The sequence below is a fragment of the Pezoporus wallicus genome, unplaced genomic scaffold (assembly GCF_028554395.1).
Source record: "Pezoporus wallicus isolate ANWC-B61680 ecotype Strahan unplaced genomic scaffold, APGP_CSIRO_Pwel_v1 contig_8476, whole genome shotgun sequence".
Classification (NCBI taxonomy): domain Eukaryota; kingdom Metazoa; phylum Chordata; class Aves; order Psittaciformes; family Psittacidae; genus Pezoporus; species Pezoporus wallicus.
In genome coordinates this window covers 84,086-108,427 of record NW_026641139.1, presented here as the reverse complement: position 1 = coordinate 108,427, position 24,342 = coordinate 84,086, and the positions used below count along the sequence as shown (strand labels likewise).

General features: G+C 54.3%; 1 protein-coding gene across 3 annotated transcripts; it reads left to right on the top strand.

Annotated features, from left to right (window-relative positions):
• The first annotated feature begins 905 nt into the window (after nt 1–905).
• SHF (Src homology 2 domain containing F) lies at nt 906–19,967 on the top strand. 3 transcript variants are annotated; one of them, XM_057422115.1, is made up of 8 exons: nt 909–1,329; nt 8,441–8,570; nt 9,609–9,827; nt 12,038–12,175; nt 15,601–15,772; nt 16,131–16,250; nt 16,627–16,677; nt 19,674–19,810. In XM_057422115.1, the coding sequence occupies exons 1-7, from the start codon at nt 952–954 to the stop codon at nt 16,637–16,639; spliced, it is 1,170 nt and encodes a 389-aa protein (XP_057278098.1). In that variant the 5' UTR covers nt 909–951; the 3' UTR covers nt 16,640–16,677; nt 19,674–19,810. The 3 variants fall into 3 exon arrangements, with proteins under 3 accessions (XP_057278097.1, XP_057278098.1, XP_057278096.1); XM_057422113.1 differs by lacking the exon at nt 16,627–16,677 and having other exon boundaries at nt 917–1,329; nt 19,674–19,967; XM_057422114.1 differs by lacking the exons at nt 12,038–12,175; nt 16,627–16,677 and having other exon boundaries at nt 906–1,329; nt 19,674–19,967.
• The last annotated feature ends 4,375 nt before the right edge of the window (nt 19,968–24,342 follow it).

The following is a 24,342-nucleotide window of genomic DNA, read 5'->3' as shown; positions in this document are numbered from 1 at the left end:
ATGATTATCACCACTGTCCCCTTATCAGCAAACCCAGCCCTGTCTGGGCTGTACATCAGGTAATGTCCTAGCTTCTGTCCTGGCCCCACGTGTGCTGGGCCTCAGCCCTGCAAGCTTGCCCTGACAGCCGTGCACACCCAGCCGTGGCTCAGCCTTCTTCCCAAGCACCTTCCCCTAGCTTGTCCCTGCTCGATCCGGCCCCGCACCGTTTTTGCGGAGGTCCGTGGCGCCAGCCTGGTGTTTTGGCGACTCTCTGGGGATCAATCTGCTCTGCGGGTCCCGCATGGGGCTGGTTTCATGCACGCCTCTGAGGGAGGGGGTTTGCCACCGAGGGACCCCGTACTGCTCCGGCAAATTAGCAGCGTCCCCGGTGTCCCTCCTCCCGGTGCCACTGCAGGCCCCTTTCCTGCGCTCCCAGCGTGGGCTGCGGTCTCCGCAGCAAGAGGGACTGGGCGGCCCGTGGGGACCGGGTTCTCCCTCGGGGCCGGGGCAGGACGCGGAACCCCTGGGACCAAGCCGAGCACCAGCGGCCGCCTGGAGAGAGTGGCCGGCGCAGAGCGCCAGGAAAGGCCGGGCGAGGCGCGGCGGTAGGCGGCCCGGGCGGCGGGGGTGCGGGGCGGGCCCCAGGGGAGGCGGGCCGTGCCGTTCCGGGCCAGGCAGCGGGAAGGCCGTGCCGGGCCGTGGGCAGCGGGACCGGGGCAGCGGGGCAGACGCAGGGGGAGGGGGGAGCCCCGCTCGGAGCAGCCGGCGCGGTGGCTCCGGCAGGTGGCACTGGCCGCCTCCCCCGGCCGCCTCCCCCGCTCCCCCCCCGGCCCGGGCTCCGCCGCCGTCTCGTTCAGTCCGGCAGCGCCGATGCTGCTGAGCGGAGCTGCGGCCGGCTCGGAGCGAGGCGGCGGCGCTGGGGCCGGGGCCGGGGCCGGGGCCGGAGGGGCTCCGCAGTGCGTAGGCACCATGGCCCGCTGGCTCCGCGAGCACCTGGGCTTCCGCAGCGCCAAGCCCGCGCCCCCCGCGCCGCCCAAGCCCGACTACCGCGCCGGGCCGCCGCCGCAGCCGCCCCCGCCGCCCGGGGGCGACGCCGAGCCGTTGGCCGCCGCCCAACCCGACATCGTGGCGGCCTACCGGTTGCAAAAGGAGCGCGACTTCGAGGACCCCTACAGCGGGCCGCCTCCGCCCGCCGCCCCCGACGGGCCCCGGTACGTTTCGCCCAAGCACCGGCTCATCAAGGTGGAGGCGGTGGAGAAAGTGCCCGCCAGCCCCCCGCCTCTGACATCCGCCGCCCCCAGCTCGCCGCCAGCCGGCCCCGAGCTGCCCGACGAGCCACCGCAGGAGGTGAGTGTCCCGGCACGGGCACCCCGCCGCGCTCTCTGGGGTGCCCCAGCCCCATGGCTGGGGGAATACTCTCGTTCACCCCGCCGTATCCTCAGCACCCGCTGCGAGGAGCAGGGCCAGGACCCCTGGGGCAGGTGGACTCCGAGCACCGGGAGCCTGCGGCGGCAGGAGCCACGGCCGAGCTCCGCGTCCCCTTGGGTCCGGCTGCACCGGCAAGCTGCTCACACGTCAGCACCCGCGGCGCTGCCGGGCGGCCCCGGCTTCTCCAGCTGGAGGGAGGTAGATACGTTCCTCAGCAGGAAGTGTCGCTCACTGAGGTGCGGGAGCGCTGGGCCTACGGGCCACCTTCCCCTTTTCCGTCTTGCCGTTTCCTTGCAGCCGAGTGCAGAGGTGAAACCTCCAGCCGGGGAAGGCGCCCCTCATCACAGGACTGCCTCCAGCGGCCTCCGACGCTGGGGCCGGTGTCCCAGGGCCTTCTTCCACTCTGTGCCCAGCGGCGCGGGTCTCCCGCTGCCCTCTTACGAGGGTCTTCCCATGCCCAAGGCCGGCTCCCACCGAGCTGCCGTGCTGCTTTGTCAGGGAGCCTCAGCGCCTCTTTGTCAGCCGGCTTCTCGAGGGGAGAAAGCGGAGCCTGGCTCTGCCAGTATTGAAAAGGACGAGAGAAACGTCCCCAGCGGGAGGCAGGAGCCGGGGAGAAGCTCCCTGTAGGGAGATAGGCTCTGAGCTGAACAAGGACCCGGCTGCGGCCGTTGGCGTCCGGCCTCTTGGTGGAGAGGTTGGTGCGGGGACTGCACAGATAAAGGCAGGAGCCCGCTGGCGCTGCCCCCTGCAAGATGGGGCTTGTCGAGTGAACTCGCGGGATTGCAGATCTGGCTGGTGGGGGGAACGGTGGGTACAGTGATCCCCTCCGTGGTCCTGTGTTGCCGGGCAGCATGTTGAAACGAGCACCGAGCAAACTGCTCGGGAGTATTTTAAGCAGGTAGAAAAACTTGTTGCTGGTGGATCTTGGGAAGTTGCTAATACTGACCAGTTGCTTTTAGGAGGTTTCCGGAGGGGCCTGGCAGAAACCCCCATTTGAGCCAGGATCCTGTAAACTGGCCACTGAGGGCAGCAGAGGAGGAGGGCACTGGCAGCTGCGACCGGAGGTGCCATTGTGGTGATGTGTGTTTGCTGCATGCTTTTTCCCCTGGAACACGTGGTGTGGGATCAGAGGGACCAGGATCAGATGGTGGTCATAGGAAGAACTCAGACTGTGATAGGCAAAGGGGTGAGCAGGAGCTGCAGGGAGTGGGTATTGCAACGGTACAGCCAGGCTGTGCTGGTGTCTGAGGACCGGGAAGTAGCTGGGAATTTTAGAGAAAAAGCCAAAAGCTGGGATGCTTTGGAGGAAATCCCGCTAACAGCACTAGGCCAAAGAAGACCCCTCATGTTATCCAAGGTACATGGTGGTTAATCTCCTGATCTGCGTGTCCCTGTGGAGAGGAGGTTCTAATTCAGGGCTTCAGTATGTGATGGACACAGGCAGAGCTGTGGAGGCTGGGTGAAGCTGGACATAACATGGGAATATTTGATAATGCATGGAACTGTCCATTAGAACAGTTTTCCTGGAGGAGCTGTGGAGGTTCCACAATGAGGAGCATCTCTGTTGGGCTTGAGCACCCTTTGCAGCTTCTGTCTGCTGGCCTTGACATTGGGCTGAGCAGTGGGAGGGTTCTCCAGTTGTTGCAGGGTCACGGTGGTTATCTCTGGAGGTGGTGGTCCAGGAGGATGGAAGTGCCTGCTGGGGGGTTACTGATGCTTGTGGCCCTTGCTCTTGGAGACAACATCAAGTTATCCTAGAGCAGGAAAGGCAGGATGGCCTGAAGCCTCTGCTGAGCTCTTTAAGCCAAGATGATAGTTGTGGCAGGGGGCTCTGTGCCCCCATTCTTGGGAAGAGGTGATGGGCACTGTTCCCCATGTGTTGTGGGGACTGGGAGTCTGAAAAGCCTTCAGGTGTAGGCCTTGAGTTGTGGTGACGCTGAAGGTAAAGGGAGAAGTATGATTTTAGGTAGAGGCAAGACTGCTTTTTACCAGAGAGGGTTTTTTTTTTGCTAAAGATTGACAGTGAAAATCAGCCTAATAAATTGTGCAGCCCTTCCAGGCAGGGAGACTGGAGATGAGCAGAAGTGGAAGGAGCAACTATCAGTTCCTGGCTGTGTGGTTTGGCCAAGGCTCTGTAGTTTGTGGTGGTATGGGCTCTGCGCTGAGTTTGGGGGACTGACCATGTTCCCGGGAAGCCCTGTGTTCACTGTAGCTGTCCTGTCATTTCTGGAGAATTGGAGACAGGGCAGGAGCATCTTGGCAATGGCACCCTTCCTGCCTGGGCCATGCGATACTTTGCTGTCATAGCATGAGTCACATCTTTCTGACTTGTGTGGAATCTGCAACATCTTGTGGGGATGCGCTTAGAATGAGCTCTGCAGTGGCCTCTGCTCCATTAGAAGCGCTTGCTGGACATGCTGGGGACCAGCACAGGCCTTTCTCCATCTGCTTGGTCTGGGCAGTGTTTTCCCTGTAGCAGTGGACAAGGCTGGCCCTGTATGGCTCGAGGATACCCTGGAGGGGTGGCGAGGTGGATACCCTGGAGATGTCTTTTCTGCTGCATTTGGATTGAGTGCAAGGAGCAGTGCCGCCAGGATGCAATGGGGAAAGGTGTGATGAGGGACCTCCCTGCATTGGGAACACCTGCACCCACGGCATGCAGTGTGCTTAGAGAGTGGGTTGGGAATCTGTCCTGGGACATGGGGACATCTTTGTCTTGTGCCCACTGTACCCGTCACTGGTGTTTTTGCCGGGTGCGCAGGGTCGGTGCCGCGGGGTGTGGGAACGGCTCGCCAGGAAGCTCTTGGGTGTGTGTCCTTCCTGCAAGAGCCTCCCTGAACTGAGTCATCATGTGCGATGTGGTGCTGTCCGCCCTGCACTCCTCCTCCCGTGCCATGGGTGCAGCCCTGGGCTCCCCGCCTGCCCCAGTGAGCTGCGGACCGGACCTGTGTTGGAAGGCCAGCACTATGTTTGCTTTTGGGTTTGGCTTTGGCATCCACTGAAAGCCAAGGTGCAAGATACATGAAACTGGGAGATTCTGCACCTGACAGAGCGAATGAACTGAGTTTTATATAAGTTAGGGCAGCTCCAACATTAAACAGCAATCTCCCGGGGGACCCCAAGCATGCTTTATCTCCAGGGCAAGATGGGGTGAAGAGCTCCATCTCTACTGCGGCATCTTGGAGAGCCACTGTCTGTCACATTCTGTGGTGGGCAGCATAAAAACCCGGTGATGATGTGGTCCTTCACCTTAATGTTCTTTTGATTTTCTTTTCTTACTGTTGGCATAAATAGTAGAGCAAGGCCAGCCTCAGCATGGCAGCAAGGATCTGGGTGTGCATTGCCACAGCAGATAAATGCATGAAAAACTCCTGTGTGCAAGGAGGACTTGTGTCCAAGTGCCAGAAGTACCTGACTGCTCTCTGAAGGACTGGCCTGCACTAAGAGCTACCCTGGTGGTGTGGTTTTGCATGTCAGGCTTTTGCTTTGCACGTGAATAGTTTGAAATCTAATAGAGCTTGTGCTGTGCATGAGCAGGCGATGCATCAGTACCTAAGCCTAAGCATCTGCATGGTGTGCTGTGATAAGCTGGGTGGTGAGTGGCTTCCTCTGTGATATGGGAGATGAGTGAAGCATGGAAATGCCTGGCCTTTAAAAGAAGCAGGGGGTGTCTGGGGCACCCCACTGAGCTGCTCTGCCAGCAGTCATGGCGCCTGCACTGGGGCAGCGCTCTGTGCACCGTGGCTGCCGCAGAGAGCTTTGCGTGGCTTGTGAAGTTCAGTGCTCAGATTAGGAAATGTCAGAGGTGTAGTTTCCTGGCAACTTTAGTTTGGTCCCACATGCAAGGGCATTAGGAAGCAATCGGTAATTGCATTATCCCTGCCATTTGCCTCCTAAGAGCCCTCACCCATTCCCAGCACTAGCTGCAGCCTCCAGCCTCAGAGCCTGGGATTCTGTTCTCACTTGCTCGATTATGCATCCTGAGGATGCAGTGCTCCTGCAGACAGGAGTTGCCTTCCCACCTTTTCCATGGCTCTCCACAGTAATATCTGACCATTTAAAAACTGAATGGGTTTACCTTCTTAGCAGCCTACAGTGGGGAGACTTTGCTCCTACAAAGAGTCATCCTTAAGATAGTGGAGGAGTTTGCCAGTGTGGCAAAACCCAACCAAACCTGGGGGGCTCAGAGACTCGTACCCTTGATCTGAGCCGTTTGCTTTGGGTCTGAGCTAAGCACAGCAAACATTGTCTTGGCTGTGTAGAGCCTGTCTAATTGCTGAGTGCCTCTTTATCCCCCACCAAGTGAAACACCCAATTTTAGGGGTCTCAGCAGAGATGTGTTAGAATTCTCCACCATCCTTTGCTTTCTAGACCTGGAGGCATCTGAGTGGGGACCACTCTGAGCTTGCTGGAGCTTGTGTCCCCCCTTCCTGGGAAGCAAGACCAAAGCACTGAGGAAAGGGCTTTCCTTGGGTTGGGGAGGATGTCTGTTGTGTACAGAGGAGTCTTTCAGCTTCTGAGCTGCTTTGCTGGTGCCCTGTCTTGTCCAAAGTTGCTCCCTATTTATGGGGAGGGAGAGGGAGGGTCCAGGACTGGTGCCAGCAGCAAGTCAGGTCTATGTCTAGCAAAATGCATTTAGGAAATGTTCATGGCAGGTTTGAATGTGGGGAGGTTGGGCTTGGGGTGGGAGGAATGAGCAGGCAATCCTTTTCTGAGTCCTGGAGGGTCAGCAAACTGTGTTTTAAAGCTCCACGTCATGTTTGGAGCCACAAGAGTTCTTTCCAGAGGGTATGTATCGGTGCTGCCTCACAGGTGCTCGCATGTTAAGCCTATGTGTCTGTGTGTGTTGGGACGCCTGCCCGCATGCTCCTGCCTCCCTTGGCACCAGTACGTATGTGAATAAGCGTGCAGGGGACTGTGCTCTGTGGATGTCATTGGGGTGGAGCAAAAGCCTCTTTGCAGCTTTTCAAGGCATGGGTGCCCACTGGACCTCCAGGCTGTTTGGAGCAGCAGGCACTGATCTGCCCTTTGGATCTTGCAGGCAGCAAATGGGAAGTACCTGTCTTGCAGGCAGGAGAGGAAAAGGGTGTTGAGAAAGCAGAGGGGCTTCCTGCAGTGAATTTGCTGTTGCTGTTGCTCATCTCTCCGCTCTATGAGCGTTATGTCCCAGTGACCAAGCATTTGTAAAAGTCACCAGTGACTTAGATTTCCCTTGGGGGATTTCTCTCCAGTGGTGGCAGGCAAAGAGCTGCAGCTCCCCTGGGGTCAGCGTTGTCCCTTGGTGGCCCTGGTGCCTGGCAGAGCCTGAGCGATGCCACATCTCCCTCAGATGATGGAGCAGGTTTCCTGTCTCCTGCTGCAAAGCCAGGGACTGGCTGCTCCTGCAGCCCTGTCCTGGGCCCTTCCTGCAGAGCCAGTGGGAGGTTTTGCTCTTTTCCTCTCATCCGGGGAAGGTTGGTACCCCAAGCAGCATCTGTCCCCTTGTGAGGGGTGAGAGCATCTATTTGCTCCCATGCTTGAACCTCCCCATGTACTCACCCTGGCTGGCAGGCTTTGCTCTGGGGATGATGCTCTGCTGCTCGCTTGTGCTCCAGCATGGAGGAGCTGGCCTTGGGAGAGCTATCCCAGCTCCCCACTGCATTGGCCAGCCCAGAGCGGGAACACTTATGGAGGCAGTGGTGAACTGGAGTGGGGGAAGCCATGTTCCACAGCTCAGAGGGATGTGAAGGCTGTGTGGAGGTGTTTACAGCTCCAGTTCCTGTTCCTTTTTCCTGCTGGCTTTTGCTTCTTGAGGCCATTGTAGGCCATTTTGCGCAGGAAGGAGGAAGAAGTGTTTTGTTTTAAACTGCTTGTGGGAGCTGGATAGGAATGTGTGAGTGGCTCTGGTCTCCAAGGCTGGCCAGGAGCAGGGGCAGCATGGTGGTGAGGACAGACCCTGGCACCAGGTAGGATTAAGCAGCTGCCACACCATGCTTGGGCCATTTGGTTCTTTCTGTGGGAGCTCTGTATAGCTGGCATTGTGGTGGCAAAACCTATCTTGCCAGATGGTCCAGTCTGGGGATTGCAGCCTGGTGGGGGGGCAGACCAAGTAAAGGTGCTTGGGTGCACTAGGACCCTGCTGGAAATGTTGCCTGGCCCTATTTTGAGACCAGCCTTTGGGGCTGGAGGTGGGATGTATTGCTCCAGGCTTTCCAGGGGCTGCAACACTGTGCGATGGAGTGCTCCAGGCTGGGAAGCTGCTGAGATGCCAGAGCAGATGTGTGGCTCCATTGCTGGAGAGGATCAAGCTCTGGGACATGCCTCATATCCTACTTCAGGATCCCCTCCTTTTTGTTAGCAAGAACAAACCTCAGGCATTTTGTGCCATTCCTTTGATGTGGCACTTGAGAGGCTCCTGGTCTTACTTCCTGGTGACTCCTGAAGGAGCCCTGTCTTACGCTACTTGGGACATGTATGGGGATGCTGTGGGGGCCTTGGAGGGAGCAGAGAAGATGCCATAGGCTGTTCTTAGGTCTTTTGTTAAGAAATATCTTCACATGAGCCTGCAGGAGCCCTGGAAAATAACCAGTGAGTTCCCAGTTGTGTCAGTGCAGGCTGACACACCTGTCCTGGGATCTGAGCCCCTTCTCTGCGTTGGGCAAGGAAATGTGGCTGCACACAGAGAGAGTATCTGTACACCATGGTGGGGGTGGCACTGCCGGCAGGCCCATGCCACTGCAGGGGCCTGGCTGGGGCATCTGCATGGCGCTGGCCGTGCTGAGCTGATGGTAAGGGAGGAGGCAGGGCTGCCTTCTGCTCTGCTTGGCTCCATTCCAACTTTCAGGACAAAGGCTGGAGCATTTCCACAGCTGAGTGCCAGTGCTTGGAAAGCCACCAGTCGCCACCACCTGCTCTGCGGGGTGCCATGGTGCTGCTGCTCTGGCTGCAGCTAGCAGAGCTTATGGTGAGGTTTCAAGGGGCTTCAGCTGGCCCCTGATCCTCCCCAGAAAAGGCAGGGAGGACCCTAACCCTTCTACCTTCCCTCTTTCAGCTGGCTGTCCTGGAGGACTATGCAGATCCCTTTGATGCGGCGCAGGTGGCAGGTAGCCAGGCAGGGCTGGAGAAGGTGACAGAAAATGATGGATACATGGAGCCGTATGAAGCGCAGAAGATGATGGCTGGTAAGGTGGAAGGCTCTGTGCAAAGGCCACTCTTTGCACCCCTGGTTGCTTCCATGTCAATTTGCTTGCTGCTCTACTCTCTTCCTTGCAGCCTGAGACAGCACTGCGATCCCCAGACAAAGCAAACCTGGACAGTTGCTGTGGTGTGGTGCGCAGCCACACTGCAGGCAGATTTTCTCAGCTTTAGCCACGTGTGATGGGCTTGCCATAGTCAGGCCACTGACAAGGGTTATCCAGCAATGAAAGTACTTCAGTATTTATCCCTTCAATTTTGCCCCCCAGGACCACGGTGCCTGCCTGCCAGGCTGAGCCAGGAGAGACCTGACATTTGATGCGTCAGGCATAAAACTAAGATGGATGTGGAGCTATTTAATTCAGTTCGGACTGGGCCAAACCATGCCATTGTGCGCTGTGGCCGTGGCCACGGCTTGTTTATGGTGGGTGAGGGGCGAGCATGTGCTCCTGAAGGCATCCCTCCTACTGCTGCAGGGTCACTGTACTGCTTGCATGCTTCAGGCTCTGGCTTTGCTTTGCAGCTCCATGATTTTCCTGGAGTGAGTGGTTTCTGGAAAGCTCATATGGCTTTTTGGACTAGACCATTGCATTTCTTGGAAAAATCAGCCAGTGGTGAAGGGAATGCTTGTGGGAGACTTTTGTTTGAGGGAAGAGCATTTTATTAAACTAACCATGCTGGGTGTTCAGGGAAGAAACCTGGCCTCACTGCTCACAGGGAATTGGGCTGTTGGGTGCTCTGTCCCCATGGACCCTGCTTTGTGGGGCTGCCCAACAGTGGGGATGTTGTACTGTGGGAGAAAAGGCGTCTTGCTGCTGTGGACTGCTCAGGACCCAGCTGCCCAGCAGCTCCCCCATTTCTGGCAGGCACGTGCTGAAGGTTTGGGCAGTGTCCTCCATCGCTGATGCTCCCTACCCCACACTGCCCTCAGGTGAAACTGAGCCCTTTCATCCAGCAGGTCTCTGGGGACCATGGCCGGTGTGTCAGGCAAAAAGCTCATGGTCTTTTCACTCCTCTCTTGTTAGAGATCCGCCAGAAAGGCTTACGGGAGGCTCCTGCCCGGCCGCTGCACCTCTACGACACTCCCTATGAGCCTGTGCTTGGAGGGCTGGACATGGATGGTGACCGCCCAGCTTGCCCCAGGCCCAGGGAGTCCCGGCTGCCGGAGGATGATGAGCGGCCACCAGAGGAGTATGACCAGCCCTGGGAGTGGAAGAAGGAGCGGATCTCCAAAGCCTTTGCAGGTGAGATGGGAGATGAGAGATGGGAGTAGCTGTAAAGCAGCTGATGCTGTGTTGCATTTTGCAGGACGGGAAGCCAGCTCCTTGATGTTCCTTTGTCTTTTGGGGATTCAGTAGTGTTGGCTTTTGCATTTCTGTGGTTCAGGGAGCAGTCATGAACCTGGAAAGGCTGTTTCTTTTCAGCTGGGAGCCAGGCTGGGTGGAGTGGTGAATGGAGCTGCCTTGGCAGACTGTCCAGTGCCCATCTCTTGTTTCCCCTTCCCCCTGCTGGCTGATCAGAGGCTCTGGTGCAAGTTAACCCCACCTGAGCTTTGAATTGCAGAGGTGTGGTTTGACCGTGGGCTCAAGCAAATCCTTCCTTCACTGGGGCAGGAGGATCCTCTGGGAGCCTTTGGCCAGGTGATTGTCCAGGCTCCTGACCTATTTATCTGTGCTGCAGGATCGATGGTGTTAGTGTTTGTTAATGAGGAAATCCATGCTGGGCATTAGCGCTGGCTCCTCTGCCGGTGCTGGCTAATTGCCACATTCTTATCTAGGATGCATTTTAATTGCAGCATTGTATGTTTAAATTGCAGCTGGCATGCACAAGGTGCTCGAGCCAGCAGCAGTTTTGCGCAGAGATGCTGGCAGAGAGAGACGTGGAGTCTTGGGACTGTTTCACCTCTTGGGTTTGGGCTCTGTGAACTGTTTGCTGTCTCTACGCCATGGCATCTACTCATGCTGTGGGATTGCATTCTTACCATTGCACTCGGTGGGTACAGGGTCGGTGACCGTGGCACGCTGTGCAGAGGATTCAGCTTATAGGGCTCCGTCATGAAACACAGTGCGCTGCTGCGTTAGGTTTGTGCTGAGGTGTTTGTGCTCCAGATCTGGGCAGATGAGCTGCCTTGCTTGATATCCCTGTGTGTAGGTGGAGTGTTCACAGGTCTGGCTTGCACGTGGATGCATGTGGGTACTCCCCAGGGTGCTTCAGGCTTGCTCCGAGTCCTGAGGGAGTCAGGCTGCCATGCCCTGGGCCACATTAGGACCTGCTGCCTGTTTTCTTCTGGAGCCAGACCAAGTCCTGCTGTGGCTTGTAGTGCATTTCTCCTCTCTTGCTGTGCCAGAATCTCTCTGCTGGCCCTCTTCCCCTTTGGGGGGCCTGCAAGACCCCTGTTGATGGGCAGCTAGTACCAACACAAGGAAGGAACCAACTGGTGCCTGACAGGGGGATGTGGACCCCATGGGGTGGTTGTGAAGCACCTGGGGCAGGACGGATGCACGGGCAGGACAGATGGCAATGGAATGCTTAGTCAAGGTCCACTGGATGGATGTGTATGTGGGATGGGGGTGATTGCGGGCTCCCCCCTGCCCCAGAGAAGTTTGGCTAGGAAATCTGATGGAGGAGCAAGGTCTCCTTTGGGAGTGTGCCCCATGTTGGGCCTGTTCCTGCTCAGTGCTGTGGATGAGAAGGGGTGGCCAAGCTGGCGTAGGGCTTCCAGGAATTTAGTCCATAGGTGTCATGGTTTAAGCCCAGCCAGTAACCCAGAACCATGCAGCCACTCCCTCACTCCCTCCCTTCTTCCCTCCCAGCTCTCAGAGGGTTTGAGAAGGGCATCAAGAGAATGTAAATACCATGGGTTGAGATAAGAACAGTCCAGTAACTAAGGTATAACACAAAACCACTACTACTAATAAGGGAAATAACAAAGGGGAGAATATAAAACTAAAAGGGGAAAAGGAAAAGAATAAACACAAGTGATGCCCAATGCAGTTGCTCACCACCTGCTGACTGATACCCAGCCTGACCCGAGCAGTGATCTGGGCCTTCCAGGTAACTCCCGCCAGTTTTTATACTGAGCATGATGTGCTGTGGTGTGGAATGCCCTTTTGCCTAGTTTGGGCCACATGTCCTGTATCTGCTTCCTCCCGGCTTCCCATGCCCCTCCTCACTGATAGAGCATGAGGCCGGAAAGTCCTTGATCGGGCTAAACATCACTTAGCAACAACTAAAAACATCGGTGTGTTATCAGTGTTGTTCCTAGACTAAAGTCAAAAACACAGCACTCACCAGCTACTAAGGAGAAAAATGACTGCTACAGCTGAACCTAGGACAACAGGTCTTTCCCGCAACAACTGCACTCCTTCTCTGTGGGCCTGGTGTTGGTGATGGTTTTTTTCTAAACTCTTTTCTTTCTCTCTTCCCCTGCTAATCCCCCTCTCCCCCCATCCAGTTGAAATCAAGGTCATTAAAGACCTGCCATGGCCACCGCCAGTGGGACAGCTCGACAGCAGTGAAAGCCCCGCGGACAGTGAGGCTGGTGCCTCCGTCCCTCCGCAGCATGGCCAGCCCGGCTACGAAGACGCCAATGGTGGGTCTTGGGTGACAGTGGGTTATCCAGGGGGACTGTCTGGTGCTCACCATGACCAAGATGCTGCAACTCTTTGATCTTGCCCAGACCTGGCAGAGCTCTGTCTGCTTCCTGTGCTACTGCCAGACACCCACCTTTCTCCTCCGCCTTCCCCCAGCTGCTCCTGTCCTGTTCAGTTGTCCTGTGCTGGATGCCAGACATTTGTCCTCACCTCTTCTGCATCTTCTCTAGCTCCGTGATGCCTCTTTGCATGCATTGGTCAGGCTGTACCAGGGCATTATTTGGTGGGAGAGTTACTACCTTTTATTCTCTTCTCCTTGCCTCCAAATTCCCAGTGTTTGATGGTTGCTTTTACAGTCTTTTTGACAACTGCTCTGAGCATTTAGCTGATGTTTTCTTGTGACTCTTAATATCCACATCCCTTAAAGGTGTGGTAGCAGCTAATTCAGATGCAACCGCTGAAGTTGAGGTTGTTTTTTCCCCTTGAGCCTCACTTTGTCATTTACTTCTGCTCTGTTTCCTCCACTGTGTTATTACCTTGCTGCTCAGTGACAGAAGATCCTTCTGGATTCTTCACTCATTTTTTCTATCCTGAACAGCTATATCTCCCAGGTATGCTCTGTCATCTCAGGTTTGCGTTGTTATGAAGCCTTTTTTGTGTGTGCTAGTAGCAGAGCCACCCATATATGTCCTCCCTTGTACTCTGCTGGCAGCCTGGCTTATGAAAGCCAAATATTGCTGCTTCTCTTTTAACCTCCTATTAAAATTTTAAGGATGTTGCTCTTACGCTGTGGTGAATGTGGATTAGGGTTTTGCTAAGAGCATTAGGTGGGGGCTTTGTTGAAAACCACCCACACTCTTGGGGTTGGGCTGCTGCTCTTGTGGTGGACCTGTGATACATGACTTTTCCTCTGCACCCCAGCATGCCATGTCTGCCTGTGTTTCACTAACACTGCTCCTGGTAGACACTGTGACATGCCAGCTGCAGATGGCTGATTTCCTTATCTGCAGTTACCCAGGTTTCTGCATTGCTTCTGGAGAAAAACCAGTATGGCTTTTGGTGTCTCCCAGGTGGGTTTGAGCATGAGGTTGCACGTGACAGCTGATTCTGCTGCTGATCATAGTGAGACTTCAAGAGTGATGCGGCTGCTCTACTGTGGGGCTATGAGCCAAACCTGCAGTGATGCTACAAACTGAGATCAGTCCCAAAAGAGAGACGTCTTGGCAGAGGGAAACTTCCTGATCTTCCTGCAGTGAATGCAAGTGTCAAGAAAAAATAATTTCTTTGCTCCTCAGCCTGTTCTCTTCCCCCATCATTTATTATCCCGGCAGTCACTCTGGCACACATCCTGCCCCAATGAACACATTAGTTTGACATTTTACCTGGTTTTAGCAACAGAGTATTTGCCTTTCCCCCCTCCCCCGCCCCGACTTGCTTTGTTGTGTTACGTTTATCTTGTCAGAGTTTTGCCTCATTTTCTACTTTCCCTGTCTGAGGGTGACTTGAACTTCTTGAGGGATGTCATCTTCCTCCTAGGGGCTTGTTTTTAATATCCTGTTCAATCATGCACATGCCTCTGCCTCTCTCTGACAGGTGCAATGTATTTCTTCTGAGTCATTAACATGATGACTCTGTGCCACCAGCACACTTCACTGGTTTGATTTTCTGGCTTTTTAGTGATTGCCCAATTTTTAGGGTGATGAGTTTAAATTGAAGCCTGGATGTTATGTATAAGGGCAAGCCTGGCCAGTGAAAAGCCAGACCACTGCAGAGGCAGGGCTTGTCAAACCTTAATGCCGGGCACCTCTTTCCCAAGCTCTTTCTCTAGGGATTTTAAGCCATGCTATGTTGCAGAGTCTTTTGGCTGGGTTTGCTTTCAGCTGCCTTTTCTCCTTGTTGCTGGGAAGCTGATGACCTGCTCACCTGCGCAGGGCCCAAACAAGGTTTTCCTCAAACAGCCACTGTAGAGGATGCCCTGCTAAAAAGAACATCCCTCCCAGGGTAATATTTTGCCTCTGCCCTGCAGCATTGTGGCCTCATCATCCTATGCTTTTGCCTCCCCCTTGAGCAGCCAGGGAGCATCAGGAGGGGGAAGTTGCCAGCCTGGAACATCCCACTCTTCCTAGGAGCTGCAATGCCTGAGCTCAGCTACCTCCAGGGAGACTGTGCCTCCATGCACCAGCCACTGGCAACCTTGCATCAAGGCAGCTCTGCCTGATCGATAAGTCATTTGTGTGATGGGGCCTTGTGCTGTAGGGGCGCAATAATGAACTCTCTGGAGGAGGGAGAAACAATACTGTTAATGTTGAAATCATCCCACACAGAAATAACAGTCAATAGGAGGCTGCGTCCCTGGGGCACATCTCAGTTAATCCCCTGCTGCTTGCCAGGCCATTGCACATTGTTGAGGCAGGACGGCCAGTGGCTGGGCCAGTGCTGGGCAGGCAGCTGCACTGGGAAAGCACCTTGCAGTCAAAATGTCCCCTTCATTCCTTGGGGAATTATTTTTTTCACCTCAGGAGATTTACTTGTGACAGCAGAAATGTGTCCATCATTTCCAAACGGACTGACCTCTCCAGCTTCATCTACCCACTCCTCATGTTTGTTTGTTTTTCCCCAGGCTTGGAGAGCTTCTCCTTACTGCTTCTCATGTAAATCTACTGCAACAGGTGAATCTCGGATTGCTTTTCAAAGAATCATTGCCTGGTTTGGGTTGAAGGCACCTTAAAGCTCATCCAGTTCCAACCCCTGCCATGGGCAGGGACACATTCCACTAGAGCAGCTTGCTCCAAGCCACTGTGTCCAACCTGGCCTTGAACACTGCCAGGGATAGGGCAGCCACAGTTTCTCTGGGCACCCTGTGCCAGCGCCTCAGCACCCTCACAGGGAAGAGTTTCTGCTTAAGAGCTCATCTGAGTCTCCCCTCTAGCAGGTTAAAGCCATTCCCCTTGGCCTGTCCCTACAGACCCTTGTCACAAGCCTCTCTCCAGGTTTCCTGTAGCCCCTTTAGGCACTGGAGCTGCTCTAAGGTGTCCCCTTCAGGAGCCTTCTTTTCTCTAGGCTAAACCACCCCAGCTCTCTCGGCTCTCCAGAGCAGAGCTGCTCCAGCCTTCATTTTGAAAAAAGGGAAAAAGCTTTTGAGGCTTGCCTGGAAAATAATTTCCAGGGGCTCAGGTGCTGTGAGAACCTCAGTCCTGACATGGCGGGGACTCAGCCTTGTCTGTCTTGGGGCACTGCAGTGAACATCAGTCCAATAGCTGCTCTGCCCTGCCCTCCCTTGCTTAGGACAAGGGGACAGGGCAGCGCAGTGTGTCCCAGCATGATGTGACATGGCTCTTTCTGCTGACTGTCCACATGGGGAAAGCTGTGAGCCCAGCCTGTCCGCTGGTCCTCAATGCTGGTGTGACGTGTGTCTGTCTTGTAGGTCCATCGGAGGGGCTGGGGTATGGTCGCACTTCACCCTGCAGGGAGGAGAAGGCCAGGGCTGCCCTGAGGCATGGCTCCAGCAGTCTAAAAAGCATGAAGACGCTCATCACCGAGCCTGGCCCCTTTGTTGGGGAGAGGATTGACCCTGCCCTGCCCCTGGAGAGCCAGTGGTGAGTCCTGCCTGCTGTGGGTGGCTGCTCCAGGATCCTGGTGGCTGCACCATGCTGAGCCCCGGGGCAGACCTATTTCTTCCTTTTTCCCTGGCCTCACCTTTCTGCCTGCTTGTCCGTCCTGCCCCTCCTGCAGTTGTGGTGTCCCCATGTGCCCCCTGAACCCCTCTGAGCTGCCTGGTGGAATCCCTGCCCCTTGTCCCCCATCCCTAGTGGTGCCACCCACATTCCTCCTCCTAAACAGTGGCTGCTGTCCCTGGGGAGGTTCCAGCAGTGCTGAATTGCAGCTGCCCCAGGGCAGGGTCCTTCCTGGGGTGTCTGTTCTGCCTGGCACATCTGGTTCCTCTTCAACCTTCAGCTGGTACCATGGGGCCATCAGCCGGACGGATGCAGAGGCTCTGCTGAGGCTGTGCAAGGAGGCCAGCTACTTGGTGCGCAACAGCGAGACCAGCAAGAATGATTTCTCCCTCTCCTTGAAGTGAGTGAGCCCAGATGAGGCTGGGGGGTGGTGGACCCACCGCAGAGGTGACTTGGTAATGTAGGTGACCCTTCATGGATGGGTGCCCCATGCAAACGTATGCCTGTGCTAATGGGGTGATTGAGATGACCATGGTCAGAAATGGCTGGAATACAAAGTCTGCACTTCTCTGTGGTGTGTCACAGGCTTCTGGTTTGGTGCCTGGCAAAAGTATGTCATGGGAAGGCTTGAGGATCTGGAGGCATGCTGCTCTTCCCTTGGCAGTGCTAGTAACCCCTCAAACAGATAAAATTATGTGCCTCACTGCTCACTTGAATGTGTCTGGTTACAGCTTCCAGCTCTGGCTTGTCACCCTTTTTTTTTTTTTTTTTTTTAGCTTATTTTCATGAGAAAAGAAAGTTTGTGTGATCTGTTCATGGAGATGCAGGTACCCATCCCTGCCTCCCCAGCCCATGTAGTCATTGAAGCTGTTGCTCAGCAGCACTGTAGAGAGGGAATTACCCTGTTCTGGTTCCCCAGCAGGAAAACCTCACCCTTCGCATTTTATACATACATATATATATATATATATACATCTATATATAGAGAGAGAGCTTGGTTTCTGCTTGGGTTTTTTGGGGGGATCTTTGCATCCTCCCCAAGTTTTCCAGGTTCTCTGAGCACCAGAACTGCATGAGCATCACCACGTGTCTCCTGCTGAGGAAGGGGGGAGCTGCCCAAAGCTCTTCAGCTCTTTTGTGATTCTTGGGGTGTGAGATGAAAGCTGATACCTGTCCTGAAGATGATGATGGATTATCAGATGCCTTCTTGCCCTTCTGCTGGATGACTATTTTAGCTCTTTTCCTGGCAGATGTGGAAAAAGTATTTATTGAGCACTTTAGTCATCTCTGCCCAACAACAAGCCACATACTCCTATGCTTTTCTCAATATACTTTAAGTTTCCTCAGTGCTTTCTGTACCTGCATTGCTCCCTGGTGGTTTCAGCCTCCTGTTTATTTCCCAGTGACACAACTGTGAGTTAGATTGCTCTGTCTGTCTTTTCTTCCCCTTTTATTTCTGCCTTCAGCACCAAGCAAGGGCCAAAGTTGAGGTTGGAAATATTCTTTCTTCCTTCTGCAGTTCTAGATTTTGAATCGAACAATGACTCCCTCCTTTTCTTTATGGTTTTTCTTTTTTTTTTGGTCAGAATTTGTACTGATGTTTTAATTTCCTCAATATTTGTTCCTTCTATGGCTTGCGAGCAATTTTGAAGCAACATTGAAGCAACAGCTTCTGCTGGCTGGCTCATCTTTGAGGCTGCAAGAGGTCCTCTTGGCCATCACCTTGTGGGTGGCATAGGCCAGCATGTGTGGTGGCATTTGGTTGTTGATGGGGCTTCATCCTTCAGCAGCATGGATGTCCCTTTTCATCACCTCTCTACAAGCCAGTCACACATTTCTTTCGGTTTTGTTCCTTACTTCTTACTAGCCGTCCTTGGCCTTGTGACAAAAAGGGCCAAATCGTGTTCTCAAACAATATGTATATCTAGGATATGTCCTTTCAATGGTGTCCCTCCTCCCCAGAGGAGACTGCAGCGCATCCAGGAGCTGCTCGGGCATTACCTGTCTGTCAGCTGTGATTGCAGTGAGCCCACAGCCCCAGGAACATGATTTTTACTCCACTGCCTTTCTCTATAGAGCCTGTTCAAGGAAAATCCCCTGGGATGCTTTTTATATACCTTTAAGCTGGCTGTCTGCATTTCTATTATTCTTTTTTTTGTTGTTGTTGAGGAAGGAGGCGCAGCATAGGATACGGTCTGAAAGAGAGCTCCCATGCTGACCTAAAGCCCTTTTGTGCTGCTTTAAAGGAAAATATGCACTAGAGAGAGCAGTAGGAATGCTGTACCCATAGTGTGTCAGGTTGCCGGAAGGATTTAGCCCTGCCATGACACTCCTGGCTGGTCGAGGCTGGGCAGCCCCACATTGCCTGTTGTGAACAGGGTTGTAATGTGAATGCCTGAAACACTTGGAGAATTAATCCCTCCTGGATCGCACCTCTGTGAGCGTGGCTGAGGCCATGCTGCAAAGGTTTGGGTCCTTTCTCATGTCTGTAAGGTGCTCGGCAGGAACAGTGGCTGCCTCTTATCTTCCTCCCACCCCTGCTACTGGCTCCAAGCCTGTCGGGTTTGCAGCATGCTCCCTCAGCCATGTCTCCAGGGGTCTGATCTAGGTCATGTCCCTGAGCTTGTGACAAAGACCTCTGGACGAAATACAACCAGCATCACCTCTCTGTGGATCCATGTGGCAGTGCTCTGGCTCCAGACCGGCACTGACCCAGCACCAGGCTCCCGCACCCCTCCCACCTGCCAGCACAGGCAAGGGCTGGGTCTCCCTGCAGACGGTGCAGTGCTGAGGGCAGCATCCATGGGCAGCTCCACGTGTTAGTGCTGCGACCATATGTGTGCATGCAGGTGCACCTTCACAGGTGCCATGCATGGGGCAGCCCTGCAGCTCTTCCCTGCATCCTGCCACTGGGATGCAGGATGGGGCCAGCTATCGCTTTTCCTTGGCTCCTGGCAGGGGGTTGCGGCTCTGCCCTCCCGTGGGGCTGGCTCCTTGCCTCTCAACTCTAAATGGATTGCAAACCCATTCTGCTAATGCAGCTGGGCTGTCCATTATGGGTACTGACTCCAGCTGGGGGGAAGGGACTGGCCTGCACAGCGCTGGAGGCTGCTCAGCATTGCTGATGAGGTCCTGTCTGCTTTTAAGTCATCAATATTTTGCCTTAATGTGCATTCCAGATGCTGCAGACAGGCTGTGGCTCTCCTCAGAGACGCAAATTAATAGCAACAGGGCCATTAGCCCATCACTTGGAATCAGTGCTCATGGCAGGATCTGACTGCACAGCTTCATATGGCTCAGTGCCTGTGCTGCACCAGGAAATGGCCTCACTACACTGAGTGGGTTCTATGGAGTCCTCAGTGTTGGCATTTAGGGGGATGGGGGACCAACATGCTGTGGGCTGAAGGAGAGAATCCTGTTTTGCCATGGTGAGACTGGAGATAGGTGAACTGAAGTCCTCCTGTGTGAGCCTTGGCAGTTGCAAAAGGGGCTTTGCCACATGTGAGGGGCAAAAGCTGCTGCCCTACGTCACCCTGCAGTGAGAGTCCCAGCTGCTCCTGCCTCCACATGCCTACCCCAGCCTCTGCACTGTTCTTGTCCCTGGATCAACCCCTCACACCCCTCTGCATGGCCATTCTCCCTTGGGGGCACACAGCTGTGACCTCTCCCTCATGTTGTGGGCTTTGTGTGGGGTTGGCAAGAGCAGGATGGTATGGGCAGGGCCATGGTTGGGTTGCCTGTTTCAGGGTGGGGGAGATGTCAGGAGTTGATGGGAGGCTGGGGCCAGCTACACCCCTAACCCTGCCTTCATGTCTCCTTGCAGGAGCAGCCAGGGCTTCATGCACATGAAATTGTCCCGGACCCAAGAGAACAAGTACGTGCTGGGTCAGCACAGCCCACCCTTCGACAGCGTGCCAGAGATCATTCATCACTATGCGAGCCGAAAGCTGCCCATCAAGGGGGCTGAGCACATGTCCTTGCTCTACCCGGTGGCTATCCGTACCCTATAGTACTCACCATCCACGAACCAGGCTCCGGGCTGGGTGCATCTGAAACTGGTCCGTCTGCAGGGCCGAGCACAGTCGCACTGACTACCGGGTCTGGACCAGCAGCTCACAAGCAGGGCACAGCCAGTGCTGTTGGGATTGCTGCAGCTGGACCCTTCGTCCTGCTCCCTTGGGGGGCTCTTGCACGCTGGTTTGCCGGCTGGGATGGCTCCAGGGGGAACCCGTGCCTGAGGAGCTGAGAGGGGCTCGCTGGCTGCCCACTGCCCTTGCCTACCTCCAGGCAGAGCTCAGGACATTAGGACTGGAGCTGGGGCCTTGGAGAGGCAAGGGAGGGGGTTATGTGTTGGTAAAGGGAAAGAAATCAACTGGTAGCAGGCATGAGGTGCCACCACGACAGTGCCTGGCTCTACCCATGGGAGACAGAATGTCTGTGCCAGCAGGCAAGAAGGCTGCCAGGGACAAGCCTACCAGGAATAGCGAGACATGGCAGGCTGGGCAGGCTGTCCCTTCCACCCCCCACACTGTGCTCAGCACTCTCCGCCATCCTTTGCCAAATGTACACAGTGACAGCTCTCAGCTAGGCGTGCAGCAACGCTGCCTAATAAAGCGGTGCATGCTCACCTGCTGCTCCATGCATCCCACCACCCTAAGTGGGGGGTCAGTGTGCCAAAACAGCGGGAAGGGGGATTTTATCATATGAAAGCTTGAAGTGAATTGCTTTTTCCTTAACTCTTGCACACACGGGTCTTGAAACCTGTGTGCCTGAGTGGTCCAGCCAGCTTACTCATCTGTAACACAGGGAACATGGGAAGCTGGTGGTCATGTCCTTGCTATGTCTTTGGGACACTTTGTGGGCAGCAAAGTGGACTTGCCCATTATTCCCTGTAGAAGGAGGTGCTTTTTGGGATCTTTTTGCCTCGTTTTCCTTCATCTTTTGTAAGCCTTAGGCAAAATCCCTGAATTCACAGATCTCCTGTTCTCCTCCTCTGGGTATTTACTGGCCCCAGTCTTGTTCTTTGTCTTCCTGTTACCTTGTCTTTGAGCTAGCTTGCTCCTTTACTTCATTTGGCTGAAGCCTATGTGTGATGCTCTGTAGCATTTAATGCATACCTTGCCTTTTAACCTTGTTCCTGGTGTTGCTTGCTGCTGTTTCCTCCATCTGTGCTTCAGACTAAGCTGAGTCTCACTGTTGCTCCCCTGCAGTATGTTCCCTTTCTCCTCCAGTCAGTGGTCCCACTGTGCTCAGCGGAGAGAATGACAACAGCAAATTTGCTGCTGGACCAGCAGAACCTTCTGCATCAGTGGAGCAAAGTGGTTGGGGCATTGATGATGATGCATCAGCAGTGGTTTGACAAAGGCTTTGTGAAAAAGCATCATCCTCCCCACCCCTTGTTCCCAGAAAAAAGCTGGTCCTGCTGAGGGGGGTGGAGGTGGTCAACGGGGCCATGGGGACCTCGCGTGGGTCCCCCGTTTTACTTACTGTCCAAGGCTCCAGGGTTTTCCAGCTCAATCTGTAACCAGGGATCGCTGCCCTGACTGCCCAGCATGGCTTTGAGCTGCTGTGGGGACCATTGGGCATAGCCAGAGTGGTCTGTGAGCGCACACGGCGGTTTGGAGCATGCAGAAACTGATGATTTGTTCCAGGATACCTCAGCCTTTGCCGCTCCTTAAAAGGCAGCAGTTTGAGCTCATCAGGTGCCTGGTGTCTCCTTACAGCCCTGCTTGGCTGCCTCTCTCCATCCCAGGGAGGCATCTTGTCCAGCAGGGATGGAGACAGCACTGGAGCGTTTTTGTCTTGGCAGTGCCACACCAGAGCCTGCAGAAAGGGCCAGAGATGCAGAAATCTTCAGAGATGCTCTTGGATGCCCTTGCTGCTTTTAAAGGTTTCAAGGGCTCTTAGCAGCCCTGCTGTGCCCTGATGACTCCAGCACAGATCTCATCTTGGGGGATACTCTGCCTTCTCTGTGGCTGCAGCTGGGAAAGCAGAGGCTTCTTGGGTCCATGCAGCTGGGGAACATAGGCACATGAGAGCCTCCCCATATTCTGTTTCTTTCTCTGGAGAAACCGTGGTAGTGAGCAAACGGCCTAGCAGCCAGTGCTGATTGTATCAGTGCACTCACGGCTTTACAGTGAAATCCTGTCCAAGCACTGTAGCTGCATCTCGGCGACATCCAGGCCAAGCATTAAGAGGCACGAGACCTGTGTGTGTTTCATCAGCTCTCCAGAAACAGTCATTGTTCTGGAGCTGGGCTTTATGTCCAGGTGATTCAGCTAAGCAGCTCTCAATCCTCACTGTGGCAATTACACCCCTTCTCACCCCTTTCTTCTTCAGGCTAAAGAAGCCCAACTCCTCAAGCATCTCCTTGTACAACACATTGTACAGCTCTGACTATCCTAGTGGCCCTCTGCAGGACCCTCTTACTGCATTTGGGGTCCAGAACTGGATGCAGTATCCAGATGTGACCTCACAAGTGCCAAATAAAGGAAATAACCACTTCCTTTGATCTGGTTGCACTCATATAACTTGAGCTGGAAGGGACCTTAGGAAGTCTCTAGTCTACCCTCGTGCTGCAAGCAGTGTTAGTGTTGACCAGTGTCAAGAGGGGTGTTTTTTGAGAAGCAGAACTACCTAAGCCTAGCTAGGGTTTTTCCTCTCTTCATAGCATTACCAGGGGAGACTGGACACCAGGGATAGAGGGCTGCAAATTCACTGCAACCTGAGGGCAATGCCTCCAGCTCCGTGAAGGCCCTCATGTGATGGGGGAGGTCCAACAAGAAAGATGTAGGAGCAAGGTACAGGATGCAGAGCCATAGCAAAGAGCCAGCCCTGACACTGGGTCAGGGGATGGACCTTACGGGGCAGATCCAAGCAGGTCATGTGTCCTGTTTGGATCCAGGAGGTGTCATTTTGAGTTTTCCACATACAGTATATGACTGGGTCTGGCTGGTTCATCTTCTGTTTGCAATGGGAACTAATCAGGAGCTCCCCAGAAAGTTTGAATTGAATCTCTACTGCAAGGGTATTTTAGTGCTACTTTTGCCATGCCATAACTGGGGTGATGTTTAGGAATGGGGTGGTTGGGGGCAGCCATGTGACAGGGCTAGAGAGAGAGGTAATGGGTGGGATCGCCATTCACGAGGATGTTAATCCCCAGGACAGACAGGGTCCAGAGCAACCTGATGCGGTTTAGACGTTAATCCTGCTGGGAACATGAAAAGAATCAGAGACCTTTGTAGCAATTCCCAATCCACTTGTCCTAGAAATCCCCCATGTCCCCCCAGCTGCCCCTGTTCCCTGTCCCTCCTCCCTGCAAGCAAAATAGCTTTGCCATTCATTGGTTGATCTCTAATCCCTTGCTAAGCCTTCCACAGTTGAGAACTGTTTTAATATTCTGCAGGCCCTGGTGATGAAGGAAGTAAGTTTGTTTCGTAATTGGATTAGCACTGCTGGGAGCATACTCTCACATGGCGGTGAAGACTGGGCTGGCATGGCCCCTTAGCCCTGTGCTGCCTTGCCTTGTTGTGGGCCAGCTTGGGGCTCTGCTTACTCCTGCACAGAACTTCAATGGCTGAAAGATGTAGTCTTTCCAGAAGGCAACCAAGAGGGTTGAAAGGCTGATTCAGGGCAGAATTTGAGCTTACCCTCCTTGGAAGCTGGGATGTGTTTGCTGAAACTCTGTCCCTCATGTCTTTCACCTTCTGGAAATGAAGCACTTTGCTTAGCATCATCAGTCTCATCATCCACCCTAGTACAAGCCATCAAGGCTCCTGAGCACCATGTAGGCTGGAGAGCACCACCAGTAACTGATCCTTGTGAGACTGGGTAAAACCCTCATTCCATGCGCCCTAGTGATTAGTTTAAAACCCCAGCCCTGGCAGTTATGCCTACGTTGCTTGTGTATCACTGAAAACAGAGTGCCCTCTATTCTGTCTCCAACCACAACAATCTGCAGAAGGATTAAATAACCCAACAGTTCAGCTGCTGAAGTTTATAGCTGAGGAGAGAAATTTGTTCCTGATCCCTGCAGGCTACCAGGAAAATGTGCAGTGCAGCACATACAGAGCACACACATGCATGTGGCACACACACGGACCAACTGAATGCCTCCTTTCAGATCTTCTAAAGAGCAATATGTTTGACAGAAGGGGCAATTTTCAGTCCTTAACTCAGTGACCACCCCAGCTCAGTCCCTTTCGTATGCTTCCCCAGCATTGTCTTAAGCCAGTTACTTGCTCGTGTTACCCTGTTTGAAAATTGTCCCAAAACATCCGTGCCTCCACCAAATTTTCAGTCTACACTTGCAAGCAGTTCTCTCCTTTTCCTTGCACAATTTTGCAGGCACGTCTCCAGAACAGCATGCTTGGGCACATCTGGGTGAGATCTTCCCAGTGCCTTCGTAGTAATGTGCCTGTTTCCCTCCTGAAAATGCATCTCAGGCATGACAACTCCACACTCCCAGCCCTGCACTGCTTGCTATTAACATT